The sequence below is a fragment of the Trachypithecus francoisi genome, unplaced genomic scaffold (assembly GCF_009764315.1).
Source record: "Trachypithecus francoisi isolate TF-2019V2 unplaced genomic scaffold, Tfra_2.0 Lachesis_group10, whole genome shotgun sequence".
NCBI lineage: Eukaryota > Metazoa > Chordata > Mammalia > Primates > Cercopithecidae > Trachypithecus > Trachypithecus francoisi.
This window is the reverse complement of record NW_022681455.1, coordinates 31782432-31809880: the sequence shown is the minus strand read 5'-3', so window position 1 is coordinate 31809880 and position 27449 is coordinate 31782432. Positions and strand designations below refer to the sequence as shown.

The window sequence follows — 27449 nt, the reverse complement described above, 5'->3', positions numbered from 1 at the left end:
TTTGTAGGGCCTCTCTGGAGTGGTTTGTTCTCATGAACGATCCTTGGGTAGAATCTGAGAGTCTTCCTACAGCAAGGACGCTGTATTTTTATTGAGGCAGAGCAGGTTCCCCTGTGGACTCCTGCTCTGTGTTTCGGATCTTTCCTAGTCTCTTGTTTTGGCTGGCCGAAAGAAACAGTATCTTTCTTCAAAATAAACTTTATTCCTAATATGAAACAAAATTTCTAGAGAAACTAAAAACTCTGGGTCTGAAGGCGATAAGGAAATAAAGAGGGCATGGCAGCCCACTGGGGTCTCAGGAGGCTGGGGAGGACACAGGAAGGACTCTCAGAGGATGCTGGTGGCAGCAGGCAGCACTTCCTGGCTCATGAAAATGTTCAAGTCCAGGTTAGGATCTTCCAAATCCAGTTTCATAAACTTATCCACTAATGTCTGGCAACTGAAGAAGAGAGAAAATAGCAAGATTTATGGCAGAATGGACAACCAAGTCCCTGGGCAGAGGGGAGAGGCTGTGGCACAGGAAACCTGGGATCTTGAAGATTTAGGGATTTCAGAAAGAAATGGTGGGTTTCTGAAGGTCAAAGTGCTGGAGGAAGGCTGAGTCCCTGAAAAGGGGAGAAGAGTTGCAGGAGAAGATGCAGAGAGGGCAAAGACACTGGGGCCACACACTCACTTTTCCATTTGGTTCTTCTTTAGCAAATCCTTGACAGGCTTGATGGGTTTTCCACTGCGGATCAGGTCTGAGACCTAGGAACGACAAGCAAGATGGTGGGAGGAGTACGGCGAGTTGGGGAAGAGAAGGGAAAATAAGGGTCAGAAATCCTGTGGACCTAGACCCAGGCCCAATAGGACTAGGAATGGAAGGGAGCTCTTATGTGGATGTGGTTGCACATTTGGATCTCATCACCTCCTTGCCACGAGCTACAAGCTTGTCAGGAAGCCCAGCCTGGGCAGCTGTGTGGGAAGCATGGCTGGCCTTTGCAACACCTTCGCAAACCTGATAGAAGAAGACAAGGTCGTTGCCATCCTCACAGGTCTCCATGGTCTTAAAAGAGAATAAAAGACAGTAAGTATATCATCAATCACCTCCTTCCTGTCCTGAAACCCTTGGCCAATCCTGTGGGGAGGGAGAAAAGGGAAGGGATGTGGTCTCTGTGCTGAGGGAGGCTTTGTTCTGATACAGGAGCCAATCCCCACCTCTGGGAAATGCCCAGCCTGGGGGCCTCTGAGGAGCTAGATTGGTCTTCTCACCAAATACTGCACCAGGGGCCCTTGTGGCAGCAGCTGTAACTGAACAAGGCTCAGAAAGTTGGTGGCCACAAAGATGTGGGGGCATGTGGGTCCACGTGCCAGCCAGTGTCGGAGCACAGCGGCCAGAAGCGCGAGCCCATCCACCTGCAAGGAGGGCAGAGGTTAGGGTTTGGAGCCATGGGGACCCCATGTGCCCCTTTGCCCTTGCACTGGCCTTTCCCTGTCTCATGTTCTATTTCTTTTCTGCCCACACAGACCTATTCCATTCCAGAGGCCCAGCCTCACTGTCATGCTCCTTCATCCTCCTCCATTTTCCCCTCCTTAGTTTCTCCCCTCATCAGTTTCTCCCCTCACCGTGTTGGTTCCCTTTCCAAATTCATCAATGAGGACCAGCGACTGTGCAGTGGCATTGTTCACTGCTTTTGCCACCTGCAGGGTGTAAGGTGGACAAGGGAAAGTTAGTATTGGAAGCCCGTAACGCACTGACCACGCGCCCTCCCTACTGCACTGCAAGTTCTTGAATGCTGAGGTGCACGCTTTGTTCATCCTCTTTGCCAACAGTGACTCACATGAAGCAAGGGTTCAAGAAATGTTTGTGGTATTGATTCTTCTTATCTCTGACCTTAGTGTTCCCCACTTTTAGTATAAAGGGTATGCAGCAGAGGGCATGCTTTCCTGTTATAAGCATTTTCAGGGGTTCCTTTCCCATTATCCCCTTCCTCAATCCCACCTCCCTTTGTTCCCTTTGACCTGGTTGAGGTCGATCATGAAGGTGGAGAGGCCAAGGGAGATGGATTCACAGCTATGAATTCGTGTGAAGATGGCGTCTACTGCCCCAATTTCAGCCTCCTCTGCTGGCACAAAGCTGCCTACCAGGGCCATGAATGTGATCAAGCCTACCTGAATAGGGAAGGAGACAGGGCCTGAGGCTTGGTGCTGTGGGCTGAGGTGACAGTGAGGCTCAAGGCATGAATGACAGATCAAAGAGAGATGGTCAGGGTGAAACAGGAGAAACAGATACACTGACTCTGTCTCCTCCCCCAGTCCCAATCATAGCCCCGTTGGCTAATTTAGAATCAGTAAAGAGGCATGGGACGTGGGCAGAGACATACTTGGGAGTAGTGTGTACCTACTCGGAGACGGGTGAAGGAATTTGAGCCATGGAAAGTTCCATTAGAGCATGGCTCTCCAGTAGAGAATGAGAACATGTGAGGTGGAAGGAAGCACAGGGATGTAGGTGATGGTCCTTTCATGAAGAGCGGGGTCAGAAAACGGGAGAAGAGCTGCAGGAGACTGGGTTGGTTGGCAAGCAGGGGTGGAGTAGATGCAGGAGGTGCCAGAGGCCCAGGCTGCAGGGCTTCTCCTCACCTGTTTGAGGTATATGCTCTTCCCTGATGAGTTGGGTCCAGTGATGACTTTGACCCTTCCTTTGTCCCTACCACATTCTGTGGAGTTGGGCACAAAAGTTCGGGCACAGAGTTCCATCAGAGGATGTCTGCAGTGGGTGGAAAGGCACCTCACATGGCTTGTGGATCAGGATGGATGAACCACCAGAAGATGTAGCCTTTGGGCCCTCATGTCTACTCCTCCACCCACCTCTATTCTTACCTGCCATTCTGGATTCGCACCCCAAGGACCTGAGGGGAGTAACGCGGCCTTGAGTAGCCATAGTCCCGGGCAGCACTGGCAAGAGCCAGCAGGACGTCCAGGCGGGAGGCAAGGTCCAATACTTGGGTTAAGACAGCTGCTCGTGCCAGCACCTGGCACTGTAGCTGGTACATCAGCAGCGTCTCCTGGTCTGGGAATGGGTGAGGGAGGGAGCTAGAGGTCAGCTCCAGGGGAAAGTGAAGAAGAGGCAGAGGACCCTAGAGGGATCTGGAAACAGGTTGCAGATACAATCTGAGACCTCAAGACATTCAGAGGAAAAGATAGAGTCAGAGTGAGTGAGACTGAGAACAGGAAGAGAAGGGGCCTGTTGGAAGCATCCCCAAGTTGCCCACTCCCCTCCTTCCCCTGGCTGCTTTTTTAAAAAACATCTTACAATGCATATAACCTCTGGCTTCTCCTCACCCCGGATCTCACAGTGCAGGTCCCCCAGCAATGCATCCAGCTCCTTGGTTCGGGCACTACGATAGTGCAGCTTCTCCTCTGAGAGAAACTGGGTATAGTGGTTCAAAGCTGTGGGCTTTGCATCTCTTGGTCCTCCTCTCCTTCCCCATCTTTCTAACCCCACCTCCAGCCCCTAACCCTGACTTCTCTTTCCTTTGTCTCAGTGCTGGTAAAGCTCAGAATAAAACTACAGAGAGATCCCATATTGGGCAGTGCTACTGTAGGGTAAGGCCCTCCCTCAGCTGCTGACTCATTTTCCTCATCACTCACAGAGGTTGAGGGTCTTACCATGAAGTCCAGTCCATTAATCTCAAAGTCACTGGCCTCTACCATGAAAGGCAGGCGAGGAATAGAAAGAAGGAAGCCGATCTGGGGAGAGTAAAGAGGAGATATTCTACTCTCCTGGTTGGAGACTTACTGGATACCTCCCCTCCCTAGAAGGAGCTTAAGAGATCCCTGTATCCCCACAAAAAAGTGTTCCTGTTCTTCAGGCTGCCCCACAAGTTTTCTTATCTACCAGTATGTCTTTCATAAGCCTAATATCTCCCCCAAAAGACCTCTGAAGGCTACACCCACTCTCTTGCCCTCACCAGAGGGATGTAGATGACACTACATGAAGGAATACGTGAGTCCAGATTCTCCAGCTCCTTGCGGGCAACCTCAGTAAGGAAACTGGGAAGTCCCATCAGTCTTCGCTTTTCTACGAGGGTGGAAGACATGTGGTTATCAAAAGTAAGGCTCCTGCCCTGGTTGCTATGAAGATCCCCAGCTGTGGGAACCACCTGCCAAGGATGGTACTCCATCACTGCGCAGGGCTCACAGGCCCATCCGCACCCCACACTCACTCTCATCAATTTCAGGATCTATGTTGGGGAGGACTGTGAAGCGATTTTCAGCAAGGCTGCCCTCAAAGTCCACCTGAGGAGATAAGTACTGTTTCTTAGCACCCAGCACCCTCTCTCTGTCCTGTTCCTCAGCTCTCCTTGGGCCCCAATTCTCCCTGCAGTCCTGCGTTAACTCTCATCCTCCAGATACTTCCCTGAAGTTCTGCCGCCTCCTGTCACCATCCCATTCTTTATCCAATTGACCTCAGTATCTTCCATGCTTCCCCATCTGGCACACTGCGTTCTCTCTCCCTGACCTCCCTGGGTGCACACTCACTACTTTCCCAATGAGGCTGGCAATATGGTGCAGGTCATCAGAGAACTCTTGGGCAATGTCCCGAAAGAGCTGGATGGACTGCGGAAGGGAGCGGCAGGCATCCCTCAGGCCCAGCGCACCGTACACAGTCTGTGAGAGAAACACAAGTAGGACAGCCCACATCCAGCTCAGGCTGGGGCAGGGATAGGGACAGACTCAGAAGAACAAAGACCAGTAGGGAAGATCACAGTAACAAAGGGAAGATCTCAAAGGCGAAAAGAAACAGTGGGAGGCACTGCACCAAACGCTGAAGCTACAAAGACAATCAAGATAGGGTCCCGGCCAGGCACGGTGGCTCACGCCTGTAATCCCAGCACTTCGGGAGGCTGAGGCGGGTGGATCACCTGAGGTCAGGAGTTCGAGATCGGTGTCACCTACATGGTGAAACCCTGTCTCTACTCAAAATACAAAAATTAACTGGGCATGGTGGCATGCACATGTAATTCCAGGTACTTGGGAGGCTGAGGCAGGAGAATCTCTTGAACCCGGGAGGTGGAGGTTATTATAGCGAGATCATGCCACTGCACTCCAGCCTGGCCGACAGAGTGAGACTCTGTCTCAAAACAAAACAAAGCAAAACAAAACAAAAAAAGATATGGTCCCTATCCCAGATGTGCTCACAGTCTAGCAAGGAAGACACAAATACATGCAGAAGATGTAAAAGTGAGGTGGTAGGTGCTTTGATAGAGGGTTGTGCAAACTCTAAAACAAAGGAGTTTGTACAGAGTCGGGAGAAGGAGAAATTTAGCTATAAAAGGCCATGAAGCTGTAATGATACAAGAACAACAACAAAAAACCTCATTGGCTATCAGGGCCGGGCACGGTGGCTCACACCTGTAATCCCAGTACTTTGGGAGGCCGAGGTGGGTGGATCATGAGGTCAGGAGATAGAGACTATCCTGGTTAACACACTGAAACCCCGTCTCTACTAAAAGTACAAAAAATTAGCTGGACGTGGTGGCGGGCGCCTGTAGTCCCAGCTACTCAGGAGGTTGAGGCAAGAGAATGGCACCAACCTGGGAGGCGGAGCTTGCAGTGAGCCGAGATGGCGCCACTGCACTCCAGCCTGGGCCACAGTGCAAGACTCTGTCTCAAAAAAAAAAAAAAAAAAGGCCGGGCGCGGTGGCTCAAGCCTGTAATCCCAGCACTTTGGGAGGCCGAGACGGGCGGATCAAGAGGTCAGGAGATCGAGACTATCCTGGCTAACACGGTGAAACCCCGTCTCTACTAAAAAATACAAAAAACTAGCCGGGCGAGGTGGCGGGCGCCTGTAGTCCCAGCTACTTGGGAGGCTGAGGCAGGAGAAGGGCGTAAACCTGGGAGGCAGAGCATGCAGTGAGCTGAGATCCGGCCACTGCACTCCAGCCTGGGTGACAGAGCAAGACTCCGTCTCAAAAAAAAAAAAAAAAAAAAAAAAAAAAACCTCATTGGCTATCTTGGAGAATGTTAGAGAACTAATTTACCATATTGATAGCTAGTAAATAAAGGTGGGGGGTGCTCATTTCTGCAGCACATATACTAAAATTTTGAAGGTTACGGAGATTAGCATGGCCACTGGGCAAGGATGACACACACATTCATGAAGCGTTCCGTATTGGGAAAATAAAAAAAGAAAAGGGCTGGGCACGGTGGCTCACGCCTGTAATCCCAGCACTCTGGGAGGCCGAGGCGGGTGGATCACGAGGTCAAGAGATTGAGACCATCCTGGCCATCATGGTGAAACCCCGTCTCTACTAAAAATACAAGAATTAGCTGGGTGTGGTGGCACGCACTTATAGTCCCAGCTACTCAGGAGGCTGAGGCAGGAGAATCACTTGAACCCGGGAGGCGGAGGTTGCAGTGAGCCGAGATCATACCACTGCACTCCAGCCTGGTGACAGAGTGAGACTCTGTCTCAAAAAAAAAAAAGAGGCCGGGCGCGGTGGCTCAAGCCTGTAATCCCAGCACTTTGGGAGGCCGAGACGGGCGGATCACGAGGTCAGGAGATCGAGACCATCCTGGCTAACACGGTGAAACCCCGCCTCTACTAAAAAATACAAAAAACGACCGGGCGCGGTGGCTCAAGCCTGTAATCCCAGCACTTTGGGAGGCCGAGACGGGCGGATCACGAGGTCAGGAGATCGAGACCATCCTGGCTAACACGGTGAAACCCCGTCTCTACTAAAAATACAAAAAAAACTAGCCAGGCGAGGTGGCGGGCGCCTGTAGTCCCAGCTACTCGGGGGCTGAGGCAGGAGAATGGCGTAAACCCGGGAGGCAGAGCTTGCAGTGAGCTGAGATCTGGCCACTGCACTCCAGTCCTGGCGACAGAGCGAGACTCCGCCTCAAAAAAAAAAAAAAAAAAAAAAAAAAATACAAAAAACTAGCGGGTGAAGTGGCGGGCGCCTGTAGTCCCAGCTACTCGGGAGGCTGAGGCAGGAGAATGGCGTAAACCCAGGAGGCGAGCTTGCAGTGAGCTGAGATCTGGCCACTGCACTCCAGCCTGGCGGCAGAGCGAGACTCCGTCTCAAAAAAAAAAAAAAAAAAAGAAAGAAAGAAAAAAAGTGGGAGAAAAATCAAGCAATTTTCTGTATTTCTATATGATTTCTATCACTTGGCAACCAAATAGATGAAAGGAAGTTTCTTTTTACAGAAATTTCTGGCTAATAAATGAAGAAAGAACAAGAGATTTAAATAATACGACTTTGTAATCGCTAAAGAATTAATAGATGGCTGGGTGTGGTGGCTCACGCCTGTAATCCCAGCACTTTGGGAGGCCGAGGCAGGCAGATCACCTGAGGTCAAGAGATCAAGACCATCCTGGCCAACATGGTGAAATCTTGTCTCTACTAAAAATACAAAAATTAGCTGGGCGTGGAGGTATGTGCCTGTAAGTCCCAGCTACTCAGGAGGCTGAGGCAGAAGAATCGCTTAAACTCAGAAGGCAGAGGTTGCAGTGAGCCATGATTGTGCCACTGCACTTCAGCCTGGCGACAGAGGGAGACTCGTCTCTAAATAAATAAATAAATAAGGAATTGACATATCAGATATTATGTTCCTCTACTTCCAAAACAGTATTGAAAAAAAAAACCTAATCATGCTTCTAGAACTAAATATTAATTTACAGAAACTATAGAAGAGAGAGAAATGTGCCAAAACCATCTAGGAAATGCAAACAGCAAAATCCAGGCTAAGGGAAAACACTGTAAGACAAATAATAATCTAGTTTCTTCAACAAATTGCAAGGAGAAGGAAAAGAGAAAAAGAAAGAGAGAACAAGAGAGAAAACATAGAGAAGGAACCTGTAGATTAAAAAGGACTAGAGCCATCATCTGGCTGGGCATGGTGGCTCACACCAATAGTCTCAGCACTTTGGGAGGCCCAGGCAGGAGAATCACTTGAGCCCAGGAGTTTGAGACCAGCTTGGGCAACATAGTGAGATTCTGTCTCTACAAAAAATAAAAAATTGGTCAGGCATGATGGCTCAGGCCTGCAATCCCAGCACTTTGGGAGGCCAAGGCAGGCAGATCATCTGAGTTTAGGAGTTCGAGACCAGCCCGACCAACAGGGAGAAACCCTGTCTCTACTAAAAATACAAAATTAGCTGGGCATGGTGGCACGCACCTGTAATCCTAGCTACTCGGGAGGCTGAGGCAGGAGAATCGCTTGAACCCAGGAGGTGGAGGTTGCGGTGAGCTGAGATCACACCATTGCACTCCAGCCTGGGCAACAAGAGCAAAACCCCATCTCATAAATAAATAAATAAACAAAAGCAAAAAATAAAAAATTAGTTGGGTGTGGTGGCCGTCACCTGTGGTCCCTGCTACTCAGGAGGCTGAGGTGGGAGGATCACTTGAGCCCAAGAGTCTGAGGCTGCAGTGAGCTACAATTGTGCCGTTGCACACCAGCCCAGGTGACAGAGTGAGACCCTGTCTCAAAAAATTTTTTTTCAGGTATTTGATGATATCAAATAATATAATTTTTAAAGTAAGATAACAATATTGTTATTCTTTTTTTTTTTTTGAGACGGAGTCTCGCTCTGTCGCCCAGGCTGGAGTGCAGTGGTGCGATCTCGGCTCACTGCAAGCTCCGCCTTCTGGGTTCACGCCATTCTCCTGCCTCAGCCTCCCGAGTAGCTGGGACCACAGGCACCCGCCACCGCACCCGGCTAATTTTTTGTATTTTCAGTAGAGACGGGGTTTCACCGTGTTAGCTAGGATGGTCTCGATCTCCTGACCTTGTGATCCACCCGCCTCGGCCTCCCAAAGTGCTGGGATTACAGGTGTGAGCCACCGTGCCAAGCCTGTTATTCTTTTTAAAAAATAATTTTCTTTTAGAAATTACCCTGAAATATTGGCCGGGTGCGGTGGCTCACGCCTGTAATCCCAGAACTTTGGGAGGCCGAGGTGGGTGGATCACGAGGTCAGGAGATCAAGACCATCCTGGCCAACATGGTGAAACCCTGTCTCTACTAAAAATACAAAAAAAAATTAGTTGGGCATGATGGTGTGTGCCTGTTATCCCAGCTACTTGGGAGGCTGAGGCAGGAGAATCGTTTGAACCCGGGAGGTGGAGGTTGCAGTGAGCTGAGATCGCACCACTGTACTCCAGCCTGGGCGACAGAGCAAAACTCTGTCTCAAAAAAAAAAAATTACACTGAAATACTTATGGATGAAAATATATAATGGCTGGGCTTTGCTTAAAACTAATCCAAGAAAGCCAGGTGCAGTATCTCAGGCCGATAGTCCCAGTTACTCTGGAGGCTAAGGTGGGAGGATTGCTTGAGCCCAGGAGTTAGAGGCTGCAATGAAGTATGATCACACCACTCCACTCTAGCCTGGGTGATAGAGCAGGCCCTTATTTCAAAAAACAAGCAACAACAACAAAACCCACAAAATAATCTAACAGGGGAAAGTGGGGGACGATATAGATGAAACATACTGTGCTGGGCACTGTGGCTCCCACCTATAATCCTAGCATTTTGGGAGAGCAAGATGGGCGGATTACTTGAGGCCAGGAATTTGAGACCTGCCTGGCCAACATGGCGAAATCCCATCTCTACTAAAAATACAAAAATCACTTGGGTGTGGTGGTGGGCTCTTGTAATCCCAGCTACTTGGGAGACTGAGGTAGGAGAATCACTTGAACTTGGGAGGCAGAGGTTGCAGTGAGCCAAGATTGCACCACTGCAATCCAGCCTGGGCAACAGAGCGAGGCTCTGTCAAAAAAGGGCAGGGCAGGGCAGGGCAGGGAAGAGAGAAAAAATAAATATATTGCCATAAGTCAAAGTGTTGAACTTTGTTGAAAAGTGTTGAAACTGCATGGTGGGTACATGGGGGTTAATTATATTACTCTAAATATTTTTTACATTTTCCTGACTACAAAATTAAAAAAAAAAAAAAAAAAAAGAGGGAGGCCGGGCGAGGTGGCTCACACCTGTAATCCCAGCACCTTGGGAGGCTGAGGCAGGTGGATCACCTGAAGTCAGGAGTTCGAGACCAGCCTGGCCAACATGGTGAAATCCTGTCTCTACTAAAAATACAAAAATTTGCCAGGCATGGTGGCGGGTGCCTGTAATCCCAACTTCTCGGAGGCTGAGGCAGGAGAATTGCTTGAACCCAGGAGGCAGAGGTTGCAGTGAGCCAAGATCGCACCACTACACTCCAGCGTGGGGAACAGAGCGAGACTGTCTCAAAAAAAAAAAAAAAAAGAGGCCGGGTGTGGTGGCTCAAGCCTGTAATCCCAGCACTTTGGGAGGCCGAGATGGGCGGATCACTAGGTCAGGAGATTGAGACCATCCTGGCTAACACCGTGAAACCTCGTCTCTACTAAAAAATACAAAAAACTAGCCGGGTGAGGTGGCGGGCGCCTGTAGTCCCAGCTACTCAGGAGGCTGAGGCAGGAGAATGGCGTAAACCCGGGAGGCGGAGCTTGCAGTGAGCTGAGATCCGGCGACTGCACTCCAGCCTGGGCGACAGAGCGAGACTCCGTCTCAAAAGAAAAAAGAAAAAGAAAAAGAGGGTAGAATACAAGTGGACAGCGTATCTAGGGCACAGACAGTCTGGAACACAGGCTGAGGTCTTTTACCTGGACTTCTGGGATTCAAGAAGGAAGGCCTTACCTTGTAGAGAACCTGCCAGTCGCTGACCTTGGTGTGGGACAACTTCATGCGTTTCAGAATCAGCTACAGTCAGACAAGGTTACAGCCACTGTTTTCCCTTCCCTCATTGTAATGCTCCTCAAGAAGCCCAATGCCCAGTATCAGCCCTCAACCTCCTTCCCCACCTCCCTGCCCTCCACCCTGGGCTCACGGGCACGTTCTTGATGTGACCCAGGAGCCGATGCAGCATCTGAGCCATGTCCAGATTCTGGGGCAGCAGAAAAAACTGAATGACGTCCAGACGAGAATTGAGTTCCCCCAGGTCATGAGTCGGACGTGTGAACCATAGCCTGGAAGTGAGGGTTAGAGTGGAGTTACTAGAAGTTACATCTATTATCATCTTGATCTCAGTTTGCCAAAAAGTGTGTCTGCAGTCCCTGGGGGTTGTGGCAATATGTATCCACGATGTACTATGGGAATGTAGTGGCAAAGTGCAGTGTCCTACCCATTCAGGTGTGTTTACATGTATCTACTGAAAATTGCTAGATGTGGGGGGAGGGATTGCATTGGGAGTTATACCTGATGTAAATGACGAGTTGATGGGTGCAGCACACCAACATGGCACAAGTATACATATGTAACAAACCTGCACGTTGTGCACATGTACCCTAGAACTTAAAGTATAATAAAAAAAAAAAAGAATTTGCAAAACTGATTAGTTTCACTAGCAATAAAAACATGGCAATTAAAAAAAAGAAAATTGCTAGATGTGAGCATAATTGTGTCTACATATCACAGTTTCAATGGATAAGACCATGTGTCATTCCATGTATATAAGTAACGGAGCTTGTCAATATTTTAGAAGGACAGCAGCGTGTTGAGGTATTTGTGTGCCAACACTTCAGTTCGCTCTGTGGCTGAGTAAGAGACGGTGAGTCAGTATGAGTTTGTATGTCTGTATTTAGCTGTGAAAGTGTCTCTGGGTAATAGCAACAGACATTCGTCTTTTCACGTTCTTCCTGTGAAAACACAACTGTCCCATTAGGGATGGTAAGCCTTTAATTCATAATAATGGTCAACTCTGCAGAGAAAAAAGGGTTGGGGAGGGCCATTCAAGGGGCTTCAACAATATTGTCTTATTTATTTTTATTTATTTATTTATTTTGAGACAGTCTTGCTCTGTCGCCAGGCTGGAGTGCAGTGATGCAATCTCAGCTCACTGCAACCTCCACCCCCCGGGTTCAAGTGATTCTCCTGCCTCAGCCTCCTGAGTAGCTGGGACTGCAGGTACATGCCACCATGCCCAGCTAATTTCTGTATTTTTAGTAGAGTCAGGGTTTCACCATGTTGGCCAGAATAATCTCAGTCTCTTAACCTCGTGATCTGCCCGCCTCGGCCTCCCAAAGTGTTGGGATTACAGGCATGAGCCACCATACCCGGCCAATAGTGTCTTCTTTTTTTTTTTAAGACAGAGTCTTGCTCTGTCACCCAGGCTAGAGTTCAGTAGCACAATCTCGGCTCACTGCAACTTCCACCTCCCAGGTTCTGGGATTATAGGCACCCGCCACCGTGCCCAGCTAATTTTTGTATTTTCAGCACAGACGGGGTTTCACCATCTTGGCCAGGCTGGTCTCAAACTCCTGACCTTGTGATCTACCCGCCTCAGCCTCCCAAAGTGCTGGGATTACAGGCGTGAGCCACTGCACCCAGCATGTCTTATTCTCAAATTGGCTGATGGATGTATAGATATTTGTATTATTATTATTATTATTTTTGAGATGGAGTCTTGCCCTGTCACCCATGCTAGGGTGCAGTGGCGTGATCTCAGGTCACTGCAACCTCTGCATCATGGGCTTAAGTGATTCTGCCTCAGCCTCCCTAGTAGCTGGAACTATAGGTGTGTGCCGCCATCCCCAGCTAAATTTTGTTTTTTTTTTTTTTTTTTTTGAGGCGGAGTCTCGCTCTGTCGCCCGGACTGGAGTGCAGTGGCCAGATCTCAGCTCACTGCAAGCTCCGCCTCCCGGGTTTATGCCATTCTCCTGCCTCAGCCTCCCGAGTAGCTGGGACTACAGGCGCCCGCCACCTCGCCCGGCTAGTTTTTTTTTTTTTTGTATTTTTAGTAGAGACGGGGTTTCACCATGTTAGCCAGGATGGTCTCGATCTCCTGACCTTGTGATCCGCCCGTCTCGGCCTCCCAAAGTGCTGGGATTACAGGCTTGAGCCACCGCGCCCGGCCAAATTTTGTATTTTTAATAGAGATGGAGTTTTGCTGTGTTGGCCAGGCTGGTCATGAAATCCTGACCTCAGGTGATCTGCCTGCCTCAGTCTTCCAAAGTGCTGGGATTACAGGCATGAGCCACCACACCCAGCCATTTGTATTATTATTATTAGTTTTTATAGAGACGAGGTCTTGCTATGTTGCCCAGGCTGTTCTCAAGCTCCTGGTCTCAAGCAGTCCTCCTGCCTTGGCCTCCCAAAGTGCTGGGATTACAAGCATCAGCCACTGCACCTGGCCCGATAGTATTATTATTATTTACATCTTTTTTTTTTTGAGACAGAATCTTGCTCTGTTGTCCAGGCTGGAGCACAGTGGTGCGATCTCAGCTCACTGCAACCTCCACCTCCCAGGTTCAAGCGATTCTCGTGTCTCAGCTTCCCGAGTAGGTGGGATTACAGGAGTGCGCCAACACACCCGGCTAATTTTTGTATTTTTTTTTTTTTTTTTGAGGCGGAGTCTCACTCTGTCGCCCGGACTGGAGTGCAGTGGCCAGATCTCAGCTCACTGCAAGCTCCGCCTCCCGGGTTTACGCCATTCTCCTGCCTCAGCCTCCCAAGTAGCTGGGACTACAGGCGCCCGCCACCTCGCCCAGCTAGTTTTTTTGTATTTTTAGTACAGACGGGGTTTCACCGTGTTAGCCAGGATGGTCTCGATCTCCTGACCTCGTGATCCGCCCGTCTCGGCCTCCCAAAGTGCTGGGATTACAGGCTTGAGCCACCGCGCCCGGCCAATTTTTGTATTTTTAGTAGAGATGAGGTTTCACCATGTTGGCCAGCCTGGTCTCAAACTCCGGACCTCTGGTGATCCACCTGCCTTGGCCTCCCAGTGTGCTGGGATTACAGGCATAAGCCACCACGCCTGGCTAATTATATATATTTTTTGTGTTGGAGGTATTTCCTAATAAATTAAAATAAATTCATACACAGAAATAAATGTCTCATCTGTGTTTGTCTAATTCTGGGTACCCCTGTATCCTTATTGGCCATGAAGAGTGTGAGACTCTGTAGGGACTTGTGAGCCCACAAATTCTTTTCTACATAGAGCAAGTAACTAAGGATGCCATTTTATGTAAGAGCCAACATGTGTACACACTAGGGCCTGAAGCTTTGTATCTTTGCAGTCTGTGGCCAGTTACTTTGGGTTAGAACACCCCAGATTAGAATGAAGCAGAGCATCCAGATGGCTTCAAGGGTGGGTTTCAGGTACCTCTGCTCCTTGGTCACTGAGGGCTCCTGCCAGAACAGTGTAGGCCAGTCTGTAAATAGCCATCCCCACTTTAGAAAGCACATGCGCCGCACTAAACACTTAGGTATTTCTGATTCATGTCCTGCTAGTACTGGGAAAGACTTCAGTTAAGCCAAACTCCGTAATTTAACAACTGAGAAAATGAAATCGTTAAAAGATAAGCAACTTGCCCAAAGTCATACTGCCAGTGAGAACAGCTAAGTCTCAAAATCATGTCTCCAGACTCCTAGGACAATGCTCTTTAAAGTATACTGTGACATTCAGTCATATTCTTGGTGCCCTATCCAGCTTTTAGTTCTTTTTTTTTTTTTTTTTTTTTTGAGACGGAGTCTCGCTCTGTCGCCCAGGCTGGAGTGCAATGGCCGGATCTCAGCTCACTGCAAGCTCCGCCTCCCGGGTTCCCGCCATTCTCCTGCCTCAGCCTCCCGAGTAGCTGGGACTACAGGCGCCGCCACCTCGACCGGCTAGTTTTTTGTATTTTTTTTAGTAGAGACGGGGTTTCACCGTGTTAGCCAGGATGGTCTCGATCTCCTGACCTCGTGATCCGCCCGTCTCGGCCTCCCAAAGTGCTGGTATTACAGGCTTGAGCCACCGCGCCCGACCAGCTTTTAGTTCTTGAACTCCTGGCCTCAAGCAATCCGTCTGCCTCATCCTCCCAAAGTGCTGGAATTACAGGCATGAGTCACCACATCTGGCCCTATATTATTATTTACATCTTTTTGTGCATTAGAGGTATTTCCTAATAAATTCAAATAAATTCATATACAGAAATATTAATAAATGTGTCACCTGTCCTTAGTTCATTAGATTATATGATGATTCTTCAAGTTATATACTCTCATGCCCTGTCTGATTCCATCTAGGGAATTTGCACTCCTCCCCCACCTTAAATCCAGCTCTCTTCTCCACTGAGAATTCTCTCCCTCCCATCTGTGGCTGAGATTAAAGATCTGCACCTGAAGCACTGGAGAATGTGTGGGTAATTAAATTCCTGGAGATGCTGATTACCTGATTACCCTGCTGATTACCTGGAGATGACCTCAGAGATTATCCTAAATTAACCCCTACAAGATACACATTTCAGCAGGAGGTGAGGTAGGGGAAAGACTGCACCTGAGGCTAGCAAAGGTTTCCACTTTGAGTGTTTAGAGATGATGTTACCAGTGTATTTGCCTTTGTGTTGTGCTCACACATTGAGTGCTACTATGTACAAGACCATGTGTCAGACACTGAGGTAACAGGTATGGTCACTAGATAGAATTCATAGCTGTGGAAGCAGATTTACTGACTGCTAATTCTAACCTGATGTGACAGTGCAACTAGAAAAACATAAACAAGCACTATGTGAGCACAAGGAAGGTGCACATCAACTCCTTACAGGTACCTGTAAAAGCCAAAGGGTAACAGTTGGGTTGCACCTTGAAAAGGATGTACTTTTTTTTTTTTTTTTTTAAGACAGTCTCTGTTGCCTAGGCTGGAGTGCAGTGGGGCAACCTGGGCTCACTTCAACCTCCACCTCCCTGGTTCAAGCGAGTCTCCTGCCTCAACCTCCTGAGTAGCTGGTACTAGAGGCACGTGCCACGACACTGGGCTAATTTTTGTATTTTCAGTAGAGAAGAAGGTTCACCAAGTTGGCCAGGCTGGTCTCGAACTCCTGACCTCAAATGATCCATCCACCTCAGCCTCCCAAAATGCTGAGACTACAGGCATGAGCCACCATGTTTGGCCTAGATGTAAGATTTCGATAGGTACAGAACAAGGAAAAGACTTTCCAGAAGGAGCATCATAAACACAAGCATGACATGTTTCCATAATGGCAAGTGGCCCTAAATGACTAGAATATAAGTTAGATCCAGTAGGAAAGGACTTAGCAGGGGCTTGGGAAGGTAAACCTGGAAATTAAAATGGGTAAATGTGACGGACCCTGAACATCATTATACTGCTAAAGATGATAATCTTCATCCTGAAGGTAATGGGAAAACCTCCTGAGGTTTATGTTATTTTCTTTCTACTTAGGCTATTTAAAAAGTGGAGTGATGGCCAGGCACAGTGGCTCATGCCTGTAATCCCAGCAGTTTGGGAGGCCAAGGTGGGCGGATCACCAGGAGTTAAAGACCAGCCTGACTAACATGGTGAAACCCCATCTCTACTAAAAATACAAAAATTAGCCAGGCGTGGTGGGTGCCTGTAATCCCAGTTACTCGGGAGGCTGAGGCAGAAGAATTGATTGAACCTGGGAAGTGGAGGTTGCAGTGAGCCGAGATTGCGCCATTGCACTCCAGCCTGGGCAACAAGAGAGAAACTCAGTCACCAAAAAAAAAAAAAAAAAAAAGGCGTGACATGCTTAATGCTTAGATCTCTATTTGGGAATGACAGGTTTTTGTTTCTAGCTCACTTGAACTGGCAGAATGATAGGTATTTTAGAATGAAGAGTGGATTAGAAAAAGAAGAGATGGCCAGGCTCGGTGGCTCACGCCTGTAATCCCAGCACTTTGGGAGGCCGAGGCGGGCAGATCACGAGGTCAGGAGATCGAGACCATCCTGGCTAACACGGTGAAACCCTGTCTCTACTAAAAATACAAAAAACTAGCCAGGCGTGGTGGCAGGCGCCTGTAGTCCCAGCTACTCGGGAGGCTGAGGCAGGAGAATGGCGTGAACCTGGGAGGCAGAGCTTGCAGTGAGCCGAGATCGTGCCACCGCACTCCAGCCTGGGCGACAGAGCGAGACTCCGTCTCAAAAAAAAAAAAAAGAAAAAGAAGAGATTAATTGGCCGGGCGCAGTGGCTCACACCTGTAATCCCAGCACTTTGGGAGGCTGAGGTGGGTGGATCACAAGTTCAGGAGATCAAGACCATCCTGGCTAACATGGTGAAACCCCCTCTCTACTGAAAATACAAAAATTAGCCGGGCGTGGTGGCGGGTGCCTGTAGTCCTAGCTACTCGGTACGCTGAGGCAGGAGAATGGCATGAACCCAGGAGGCAGAGTGCAGTGAGCTGAGACCGTGCCACTGCACTCCAGCCTGGGCGACAGAGTGAGACTCCATCTGAAAAAAAAAAAAAGAAGAGATTAGAGGCAGAGAGACCAATTTGGAGGCAAAGGCAATGCTCCAGGTTAGAAATGACGATGACCAGAATTAGAGCAGTGGAAAGAGACAGGGATACCTGGGAGAGACATTTCAGGATAGAATCGATAGGACTCAGCGAATAATTAAACATGGGAGATGAGGGAGAAGCATCAGTCCAAGGTTCATGGCTTGAGAAGGTGTACTGCCAGCAATGCCATTAACCAGCAAAGGGAATGCAGGAAAAGGAAGAGATCTGGTGGGCATCAGTTTGGATGCTCTGAGTTTGAGCTGCCTGTGAAGACTGCAGGTGGTGATACGCAATTAACATTCACATATGGAGGAGTTCAAAACTAGAGACGCAAATTTGAAAGTCATCACAGAAATTTGAAGTGTGTTTTCTATAACTAAAGATAACCATGCTAACATAGCCATGTGTTACATTAGCATTTTGTTTTGATTTTTTTTTTTTTTTTTTTTTTTTGAGACAGAGTCTCATTCTGTTGCCCAGGCTGAAGTGCAGTGGTGCAATCTCGGCTCACTGCAACCTCCGCCTCCGGGGTTCAAGCAATTCTCCTGCCTTAGTCTCCTGAGTAGCTGGAATTACAGGCACCCACCAACATACCTGGCTAATTTTTACATTTTAGTACAGATGGGGTTTTCCCATGTTGGCCAGGCTGGTCTCAAACTCCTGAATTCAAGTGATTCACCCACCTTGACTTCACAAAGTGCTGAGATTATAGGTGTGAGCCACTGTGCCTGGTCTTACATTTTGTTTTTTCCTGCTGCTTGTATGTGTGCAAGTCTGTGTATCATCAATGGATATATGTGTACCTGTGCTGACAACAAAAAATGAGATGAATATCAGCTACTACACAAGGCTGTCATAAGGATAAAATGCATTTAAGCCAGTGCTCAGTAAAGGGCAGTTGCTTTACTACTCCTAGGTGGGGTGGTGTATGTGAGAATCTGTATACTGCCATTAGTAGGCTTTAGTATGGAGTGTGCATATGGAATTCATGCATTAGTGTGTAGTACGTGTGGGACCCACTCACCTGAGCAGCTTCTCTCCCCACTTACAGCGGCATCTGTTGAGGATTCCTGTGAGGGATAAGGCAGGGAGTGAACTTGTTACAAGGCAGGGACAGGGAATGGAATGTGTGTATGTGTCTGAGCTGAGGCATCCAGCTCAGAGGTGCTGGTTGTTGAGGAAGGTGACCTGGGAGGACACAAAGGCAGCCAAAGCTGGTGCCTGAACACAAATATAAGCTGGGATTACCATACATGGAGATGGGGGAAGGGATGGACACTCACAGGGACGCTTAGCCAGAAAAATACACAAAGCAGGCCTAGTTAAAACTCAAGAGCCGGCCAGGCGCGGTGGCTCACACCTGTAATCCCAGCACTTTGGGAGGCCAAAGCAGACGGATCATGAGGTCAGGAGATCGAAACCATCCTGGCTAACATGGTGAAACCCCGTCTCTACTAAAAATACAAAAAAAATTAGCAGGGCATGGTGGTGGGCACCTGTAGTCCCAGCTACTCGGGAGGCTAAAGCAGGAGAATGGCATGAACCCGGGAGGCAGAGCTTGCAGTGAGTGGAGATCGTGCCACTGCACTCCAGCCGGGCAACAGAGCGAGACTCCATCTCAAACAAACAAACAAACAAACAAATAAATGAAACACAAAAAACTCAAGAGCCCTCCCATCCACCAAAAAATACAAAAACTCAAGAGCTGGCCAGGCAGGGTGGCTCATGCTTATAATCCCAGCATATTGGGAGGCCAAGGCAGGAGGATCACTTGAGCTCAGGAGTTTGAGACCAGCCTGGGCAACATGGCGAAACACCATCTCTACTAAAAATACAAAAAAATTAGCTGGGTGTGGTGGTGCGGGCCTGTAGTTCCAGCTATTCAGGAGGCTGAGGTAGGATGAGGCAGGAGAGTCACTTGAACCCAAGAGGCGGAGGTTGCAGTGAGCTGAAATTGTACCACTGCACTCCGGCCTTGGTGACAGAGCAAGATTCCATCTAAAAAAACAAAACAAACAAAACAAAAACAAAAAACTCAAGAGCCCAACACACATATGTAAAAAACTGGACGGCCGGGTGTGGTGGCTCATGCTTGTAATCCCAGCACTTTGGGAGGCTGAGGCAGGTGGATCACCTGAGGTCAGGAGTTTGAGACTAGCCTGGCCAACATGGTGAAACCCTGTCTCTACTAAAAATACAAAAATTAGCCAGGCGTGGTAGCAGGTGCCTGTAATCCCAGCTACTCGGGAAGCTGAGGCAGGAGAATCACTTGAACCCAGGAGGCAGAGGTTGCACTGAACCAAGATTGCGCCATTGCACTCCAGCCTGGGGGACAAGAGCAAAACTTTGTCTCTCACACACACACACAAAAATGGACACAACTTACTGAGATATGAAACCATATGGATATTTGCGGAGATGTCCCTAATACACCCTAAAGCCAGAGACAACTGATAAAGACTATACAAATCAAATAGTTATGCAGTTACAAAGCTCTCCTCTATATACAAGGCCTCCCAAAGTCCCTAACAGGTACCCAACTAGTAGAAACATTCATACAAACCCAGGGAAGGAACACAGAATTGGTAAGGTAATGGCTAATACGCAACACTGTACAGTCACAAAGTATGGGAAGATGTTCAAGCTTGGGTGGTGGGGGGTACTAAGAGGTAAGAAGTTGGATTGGCATGAAAGAGATATCTGACAATGGGAGTGAAATGGGAAGGGAGGCTGGGACACATCTTTGGAGCCAATTGCTTTTCTGGTAGGTCTTTGTAATGTGAGATGAGGGATGGGGCACACCTACCAAAGAGGCTGAGCCCCTCCTTCAGTCCACTGGCCACTTTGTATGCTGAGGGGTGAGACTCGCTCTTAAAAATCTGTAGAACACTGTCAAGGAGAAATGGAGGAGTTTGGGGTAATTTGGACTTTTGAAGGGAATAAGAATTGAGAATTGAGAAATGGAATGGGGACAGGGGATATCCTCCTGAGTTCACGTCTTTTTTTTTTTTTTTTTTTTTTTGAGACGGAGTCTTGCTCTGTCGCCCAGGCTGGAGTGCAGTGGTGCAATTTCAGCTCACTGCAACCTCTGCCACCTGGGTTCAAGCAATCCTCCTGCCTTAGCCTCCTGAGTAGCTGGGATTACAGAAGCACAACACATCCAGCTAATTTTTGTATTTTTAGTAGAGACGGGGTTTCACCATATCGGTCAGGCTGATCTCGAACTCCTGACCTCAGGCGATCCACCCGCCTTGGCCTCCCAAAGTGCGGGGATTACAGGCACGAGCCACCGAGCCCAGCCGAGATCACATCTTGATGTAAGGTTTGTCCCTTACTTTTCTTTGCCTCAGTTTCTCCCTATAGAAAGAAAGTTAATATCTTTATGCTTTTCTTCCTCTCTTTCCCTCAAAGCCCCCCTTCCCTTTCCTTCAAGGAGAGAGATCTTAATAGCCCCAGGATTAGGGAAACTAGAGCCTCATTAGGATTACTGGGGCATTAAACTTAATCCTTCTCCCTCCCCAGAGATAGCAGCATGCCTCCACCTCTTTACCTGTAAGTGTCTTGATCTATGTTCACAAGATGAGTCCTGAGGACAGAAAACAAGCAGGAAGGGGGCTGGGGTATGAGGGGTCCGAGTTCATTCCACAACTCCACTTTCTTTGCCCTCCTTTCTGAATATTGTCCCAGTCTTCTTCCCAAAGTCCCATAAGCCCTTAGGTTCTCCCGGGTGTCCTAGAGCACTTGACCCACTGGGTCACAGCCACACCCACACCCCACCCCCAATTTTACTTTTCAGGCCTCCCAATCCCACATTACTTTGGTTGGGGCTGGGGCAAATCACCTACAACATAAATTTCTTAAAGCCCAGGATGGGGACGCTGACATTATAGTCTTCCAGTTCAACCCCGATTCTTCTTCGACCCAGGAACTTCAGCAGCCCTCCAAGTGCTCGAACCTGGGAGGGGATGAGCAGTGGAATTGGGGTAAATCTTAATCTCCTGGAGGCTGCAGAGCACCAGGGAAAGTTATTGTTTTCCAGGGCTAGGCCAGTACCTCCCAGAACTCAGCCCTAGCACTGGGGTTTTTGTGCCTTTCTCCAACCTGCTGCCTCCCAGCCCTTATCCCCCAGGACCAATCTCACTGTGAGGAGGCAGTCAAAGGGAATAATTGAAGAGAGGAAGAGGATTTTCTCAGTGGCAGTCATGCAGTCTGGGATGAAGGAGTAGTTTCCAGAAAGGAGGCGTTGTTTGCTTATCTCCAGACCTATTTGAGGGAGGCAAGCAAAGTGAAAGGTCTTGTAGCTCAATTTTTTCACCCCATTTTAAGAATGAGACCATAGAAGCAAGAGAGATGATTTGACTTGCCCAAGCTCACACAAGCAGTTAATGAAAAGCTAAAGCAATAACCAAATTTTCAGATTATTAGTCTAATTCTCTTTTTATTCCACATCTAATATAAAGATACTTGGCTGAAAGCACAGCCTGAGAAAGATAAATGGCTGAAGAAAGTATGATATCTGTCTGGAATTGAGGATTTTGGTCAAAATGATGATATTAATAGAACTAGTAACACTAATCCCTTAATATCTAATTAGGATAGTACACTCCTGCTCTTACTGTAAACCTAGGAAGGTTATGGAAGTGCCTTATGGATCATAATAAGGGTCACTGAGGCAGTGACTTTTGGTTTTGTGGTAAAAGGCTTTAACTTAATGGGAGAAATTCCAACAATAAAATCTGTCAAAAAATTGTCACCACTCCTCAGGGGAGGCCCTCATCCCTACACACGACTTAAGCAGAGGCTTCCCAATAAGCTGCAGATTATTAAAGGGTACGGAGCAGGAGAGATCTTGTGGGGACTGGTCATAGGGGTGAGGAGCACAAAGGTTTAGGATCACACAAGGCAGAGGGGAGATCTGTGATGATGAAGGTAGAGTTAGGGAGAAAGAATGAGACACTGGAACAGGGAATTATGCAAAGCAAAAGGAAGGAGATACCAAAATCCACACTTGGCAAAAATACGATTTCAGGTCTTTTAGGCTGTCTGTGCTCCTGGGAGGCTGTTGGGGAGGCAAAGAAAAGGCTATCATTCTGTACATCTCAGTCCTTCTACCTCTGTCTGCCACTCCCTCTCACCCAATTCTAGCCCCCTGGAACATTCCATACATTAGTCCTTCCCCATATTCCCTCTATCTTTTACCAAGTTCTTACCAAGCTTTCCCAGAAATCGAGTCATATTCTCATCCTGTTTGGCACTTGTAACAACAGACTGGGGATTGATCTCATCCAGAACTTGGAAGGAGAATAGAGATCAAATGAGTTAAAGGATCTCTGTCTTTGACTAAGAGAAAACCCATGGCCCTCCTCTTCCTACCCCTCTCCTTCTCAAAAACATTTCCTCCCTAGGAGTAGGAAGTGATCTGCACATCGGGAACATAGCTAGAAGTTAGGAATGAGATTTAAAAAAGTAATAAGAGTGGTGGGATGGTGGGAGGGAAGTGGGATGCTCTGGATATTGTCACTAAACTGTAAACCCCTGGAGAACAGATGTGACTGATTTGCCCAGGGCTGAATCTGAGGCACCTGAAACACTGTAAATACATCATATACCTTTGTGGCCAGGCACAGTAGCTCATGCCTGTAATTCCTGCCCTTTGGGAGGCCAAGGCAGGCGGATCACCGGAGGCCAGGAGCTCAAGACAAGCCTGGCCAACGTGATGAAACCCCATCTCTATTAAAAATATAAAAGTTAGCCAGGCATGGTGGCAGATGCCTGTAATCCCAGCTACTCGGGAGGCTGAGGCAGGAGAATCGCTTGAATCCTGGAGGCAGAGGTTGCAGTGAGCCAAGATTGCACCACTACACTTCCAGTCTAAGTGACAGAGCGAGACAGCGTCTCCAAAAAGAGCAACCAAACAAACCAAAAAACAACCTCACAAATATTTGTTAAATAATGAAACGAATTAGTAAAAACAAAAGATGGAGCCTCTGGGAGGCAACTGTAAAATATATTGAGTCAGTGCTATACTTTGGATGTGATTTGTCCCCACCAAATCTTGTGTTGAAATTTAATCCCCAGTGTGATAGTGTTGTGAGGTAAGGCCTAGCAGGAGGTGTGTGGGTGATGGGAGTGGATCGTTCATGAACAGATTAGTGCCCTTCCTGGAGTGTGTTGGTGGGTATGTGTGAGTGGTTCTCACTCTATTAGTTCCTAACAAAGCTGGTTGTCAAAAAGAGATTGGCATCTGTCTCCCACTTACTTCTTCTCTGCCATGTGACCTCTGCACACCCTTCCTTCCCTTCTTCCATGAGTTGAAGCAGCCTGAGGCCCTCACCAAATGAAGATGCCAAATTTTGAGCTTTCCAACCATCCAGAATCATGAGCCAAATAAAAACTTTTTTTTTTTTTTTTTTTTTTTACAAATTACCCAGACTCAGGTATTTCCTTACAGCAACACAAAATATGCTAGACAGTGAGGTGAGTTAATGTAAGTGAAACGTGGCTAGGCGTGATGGCTCACGCCTGTAGTCCTAGCACTTTAGGCGGCCAAGTTGGGCAGATCACAAGGTCAGGAGTTTGAGACTACCCTGGCCAACCTGGTGAAACCCCATCTCTACTAAAAAACACAAAAAAATGAGCTGGGTGTGGCGGCACACGCCTGTAATCCCAGCTACTCGGGAGGTTGAGTCAGGAGAACTGCTTGAACCCAGGAGGCAGAGGTTGCAGCGAGCCGAGATTGCGCCACTGTACTCAAGCCTTGGCAACAGAGTGAGACTCTGTCTCTAAAAATATGTGTGTGTCTGTAACACATTTGCAATCCCAGCGAGCAGAGGAAATCCTGGTTCCGTCCCCACCTCTCTGGAGAAGCTTGAGGCTCTCGTGGTCTGGGGCATCTGGCATGAAGTGGATAGTGGAGTCACTAGTATCATAGTAAGCAATGCCCATGTATCCTGAATTCCACAGCACACATAGATGGATCTGTCCAGCAAGAAAGAAAGGAAACTACTATTGGAATCACTCCAGTGTAGGGTTTGCCATGCTTTATGTAATTTAATCATTTTATCAAATATCTGAGATAGGTATCATCACCCCCATTTAGTGAATCAGGAGGTAAGAGACTTGCCCAGCTCTTCCCAACCGTTTTTGTTTTGCTTTTTTCTTTTTTGAGATGGAGTCTTGCTCTGTCGCGCAGGCTGGAGTGCAGTGGCACAATCTCAGCTCATTGCAACCTCCGCCTCCCGGGTTAGAGTGATTCTCCTGCCTCAGCCTTCCCAGTAGATGGGATAACAGGCACGCGCCACCACGCTCGGCTAGTTTTTGTATTTTTAGTAGAGACGGGGTTTCACCATGTTGTCCAGGCTGGTCTCGAACTCCTCAGCTCAGGTGATCCGCCCGCCTCAGTCTCCCAAAGTGCTGGGATTACAGGTGTGAGCCACCGCACCCGGCCCCCACCCCTCTTTTATTGTAACTTCCCATCAATTCTCCATTCAAGTTCCTACTCCCCTCAGAGACCTCGGCCAGCTCCTCCTCCTCAACTTCCTCCTCCTCGGCCTCCCTGGGGCCCGGCACTGGGGCCGGGCTGGAGAAGCCAGAGGAGGCCGCCCCAGGTCCTGGCCCCTGCGGTGTCCTGCTTGGGTTCACTCCTAAGGAGGCCATGAGCTTGGAGGCTCTGCGGATGCAAAAAGAGAGGGCGGTTCAGAAGCAACGATTCACGGAGAAGGCCGGGGTAGGCTGGTGCGCAGAATGCAAAGCACTAAGTACTTCTGCGACAGGACTACGTGGCAGGGCTGAGGGGCGTGGAGAGCTGTGGGCACAGTGGGTGAATTTTCAGGTTTGTAACTAAAATACAGATTGTGGGAAACTCCACGCGCCCCACCCTCATTCCTGTCACGCGGAGGTTGCACTTTGGAAGGAAGTGGTCTGAGGGCCCTGTGGGGCGAGTCGTGCACGTCTTATCCCTCTGCCTCTGCCAACCACGCGCCAGGACCACAGCCTCACGCTCTTATCTTCCTCCTCCCCCAGCTGCCGCCATTGCAGCGTTTTCCCGCCTTTTCAGTAACCTGAGTCGCAACACGCGGGAGAGCGCCCCGTTGACCAACCGCCACAAGCCTGCAGGAGGAGCGCCGGCGCGTGGGCGAGGTGCGCGCGCACGCCCCCCGCCCTCCTAGCCGCTATTGATTGGAGAGGCCTGGATCCAGCCTAGAGATCCGACAGGGCGAGGAGGAGAAGCGGACTGCCGCAGCTGAAGAATCTGGACTCTGATTGGCCTATTCGCCTTCGGGGCGGGTCCAGAACGTTCAAACTTCCCGCCCTCTGCCGTTGCTTAGCAGCCGGGCCTCTAGCCCTCACTGTTTCTGGGCTTTGATTGACGCAGTGGAAAGCCCGCGAGAAGGTCGGACGAGGGGCCGTAGTCTCAGTCCCGGGAAGGGGTCTGGGAGCGTTGCGGTAGATTTGAGGAGGAGGCCAACCTTAAAGAGCCAGAGGCGCTTTTTTTTTTTCCCTGCAACAACTCTAAGTTAATATTTGTACCCTCTGAGTTAATATTTATACAGAGCTTAGAACAGTGCCTGGCAAACAAAGTAAGACCTAAATGAGCGATGTTTCAAATAAGCGGAAACAAGCAGGACTCCTGCCTCAGTCCTCCTACCGTGCCTGTTTCCTGGGTGCAGGGTATGACCACCCCCATAATGGCACGACGGGGCCTAATTTATTATTTAAACCCCTCAAGTGGAAGTGGAAGCATTCGAATTACATCAAACTCTGGCAGAGAGAAGTAGATCTGATCAGAAGAACACTTACACCCCTATTGGGACATGCCCATACTCCTTCGCACATCTACACACCCCTGAAGACAAGAGAGGTATCATTCATGCATTCGGCAACTATCTATTTAGTGCCTATTCTGGGCCAGGGGATAGACTCAAAGCGGTGAACATAACGAAGTCCCTGCTCCATAAAGCTTATTTGTGCGTGTGTGTGTTGCGGGGGAGGTTAGGGAGAAAGAAGGAAAGGAAGGAAGGAAGGAGGAAGGAAGGAAGGAGGAAGGTAGGCAGGAAGGAAGGAAGGAAGGAAGGAAGGAAGGAGGAAGGAAGGAAGGAAGGATATTCCCTTTAAATGCACCATCCTCCCCAGCTTTGTTCCTAATACCTTGAGATGGGGAGATTCCTCCCCAGCCCCCCAACCCAAGAAGTTAGGAAAGATGGTGGGGGTGAGATGACCTAGCTGTGCTAACCAGTAATTGGAAAATCTCCTCTAGCAAGAAAAGTGGGGGAACAGAGTTAAGGGCTGGGTTAATGGTTACCCTTGGCAAATTTGTTGAGCAATGGAGCTATAGAAACTTGGAGGAGGTTGGTGACAGCTCTGGGGAGTGTCAGGGAGGGACCCACCTTCCAATCGGGGGTGTGAAGAGATTAGGGACTGGTTTACCAAGCCCAGGAAGGGGAGGGAGTGGAAAGAGAAGCCCGGAGAGGGAGAGGAGCTACTGAGATAGGAGAAATGCAGGGGCAAGGAGGTGAGATGGAGGGAAACCTCTGATGCAGGACTTGGGGGTACAGCCCTGGCTCTGCTGAATGGTTTCAGGAGAGGGCAGCGTTGTTTGTCACCTGGTAAATTAAGGCATGATACCCGGTGGGTAGTCATGCCAGCCAGCCAAAGTCATTATTGATATCAAGGCAGCTATAGCTATAAAGCTGTAGGAGAGAAAAGAGAGGCAGGGGAGAGGCTGCCAAACCTGTCTGATCTTCAAGCTGGCCCCATTTACTTAAGGCTTCTCTTGGACACAGACCAGTTGGAACAGGAGCGGACCCTGAGAAATAGAGTTGCTTTGATCCCCTCCCCTCAGTGGGAAGGGGTCCTGTGTGCAGATTTTGAGGGTCACCATAGAGGCAATTCACACACATATAGTCATGGAATCATATCCTTATAGGATGTTACAGTTCAAGGGAACAAACACCAAAGATAGCCTTTCTGTCGGGAGGAGAGAAAAAGGCCCTCCCACAGGCAGGATAAAACCCACAGAAGAGGAAGTACAAGAGGAAACCACCAACTGCTGGTTTCCAGCAGCACATCACGTCATTCCACCCCACTCCTCCCCCAAGTCTCTCCCTTTCTTTAAGTTTCAAGCCCTGTTTTGCTTCTGTGTTCTTGCACTCCACCATGGTTTTCTGGAACTGAAAACCAGGTCTTTTGTTGGACA

The 27449-nt window shown here is 48.7% G+C and overlaps 1 protein-coding gene and 1 non-coding gene across 4 annotated transcripts; one reads left to right on the top strand and one right to left on the bottom strand.

Annotated features, from left to right (window-relative positions):
• Positions 1–182: 182 nt before the first annotated feature.
• On the bottom strand, positions 183–25502 carry MSH5 (mutS homolog 5). Of its 3 annotated transcripts, none has more exons than XM_033216654.1 (25): positions 25315–25502; positions 24767–24923; positions 24109–24232; positions 22465–22545; positions 22251–22313; positions 21396–21517; positions 21100–21209; positions 20805–20840; positions 20061–20143; positions 18279–18324; positions 10851–10989; positions 10661–10723; positions 4522–4650; positions 4206–4278; positions 3951–4060; positions 3649–3729; positions 3322–3409; positions 2860–3049; positions 2620–2746; positions 2002–2151; positions 1606–1680; positions 1252–1395; positions 908–1045; positions 674–747; positions 183–439 (listed from the first exon to the last, which is right to left on the bottom strand). In XM_033216654.1, the coding sequence occupies exons 2-25, from the start codon at positions 24908–24910 to the stop codon at positions 328–330; spliced, it is 2502 nt and encodes an 833-aa protein (XP_033072545.1). In that variant the 5' UTR covers positions 24911–24923; positions 25315–25502; the 3' UTR covers positions 183–327. The 3 variants fall into 3 exon arrangements, with proteins under 3 accessions (XP_033072545.1, XP_033072547.1, XP_033072546.1); XM_033216656.1 differs by having other exon boundaries at positions 998–1045; XM_033216655.1 differs by lacking the exon at positions 25315–25502 and having other exon boundaries at positions 24767–25247.
• On the top strand, positions 6055–6159 carry LOC117088848. The gene has a single exon (XR_004439372.1). It is a non-coding gene; the product is annotated as a U6 spliceosomal RNA (small nuclear RNA).
• Positions 25503–27449: the final 1947 nt, after the last annotated feature.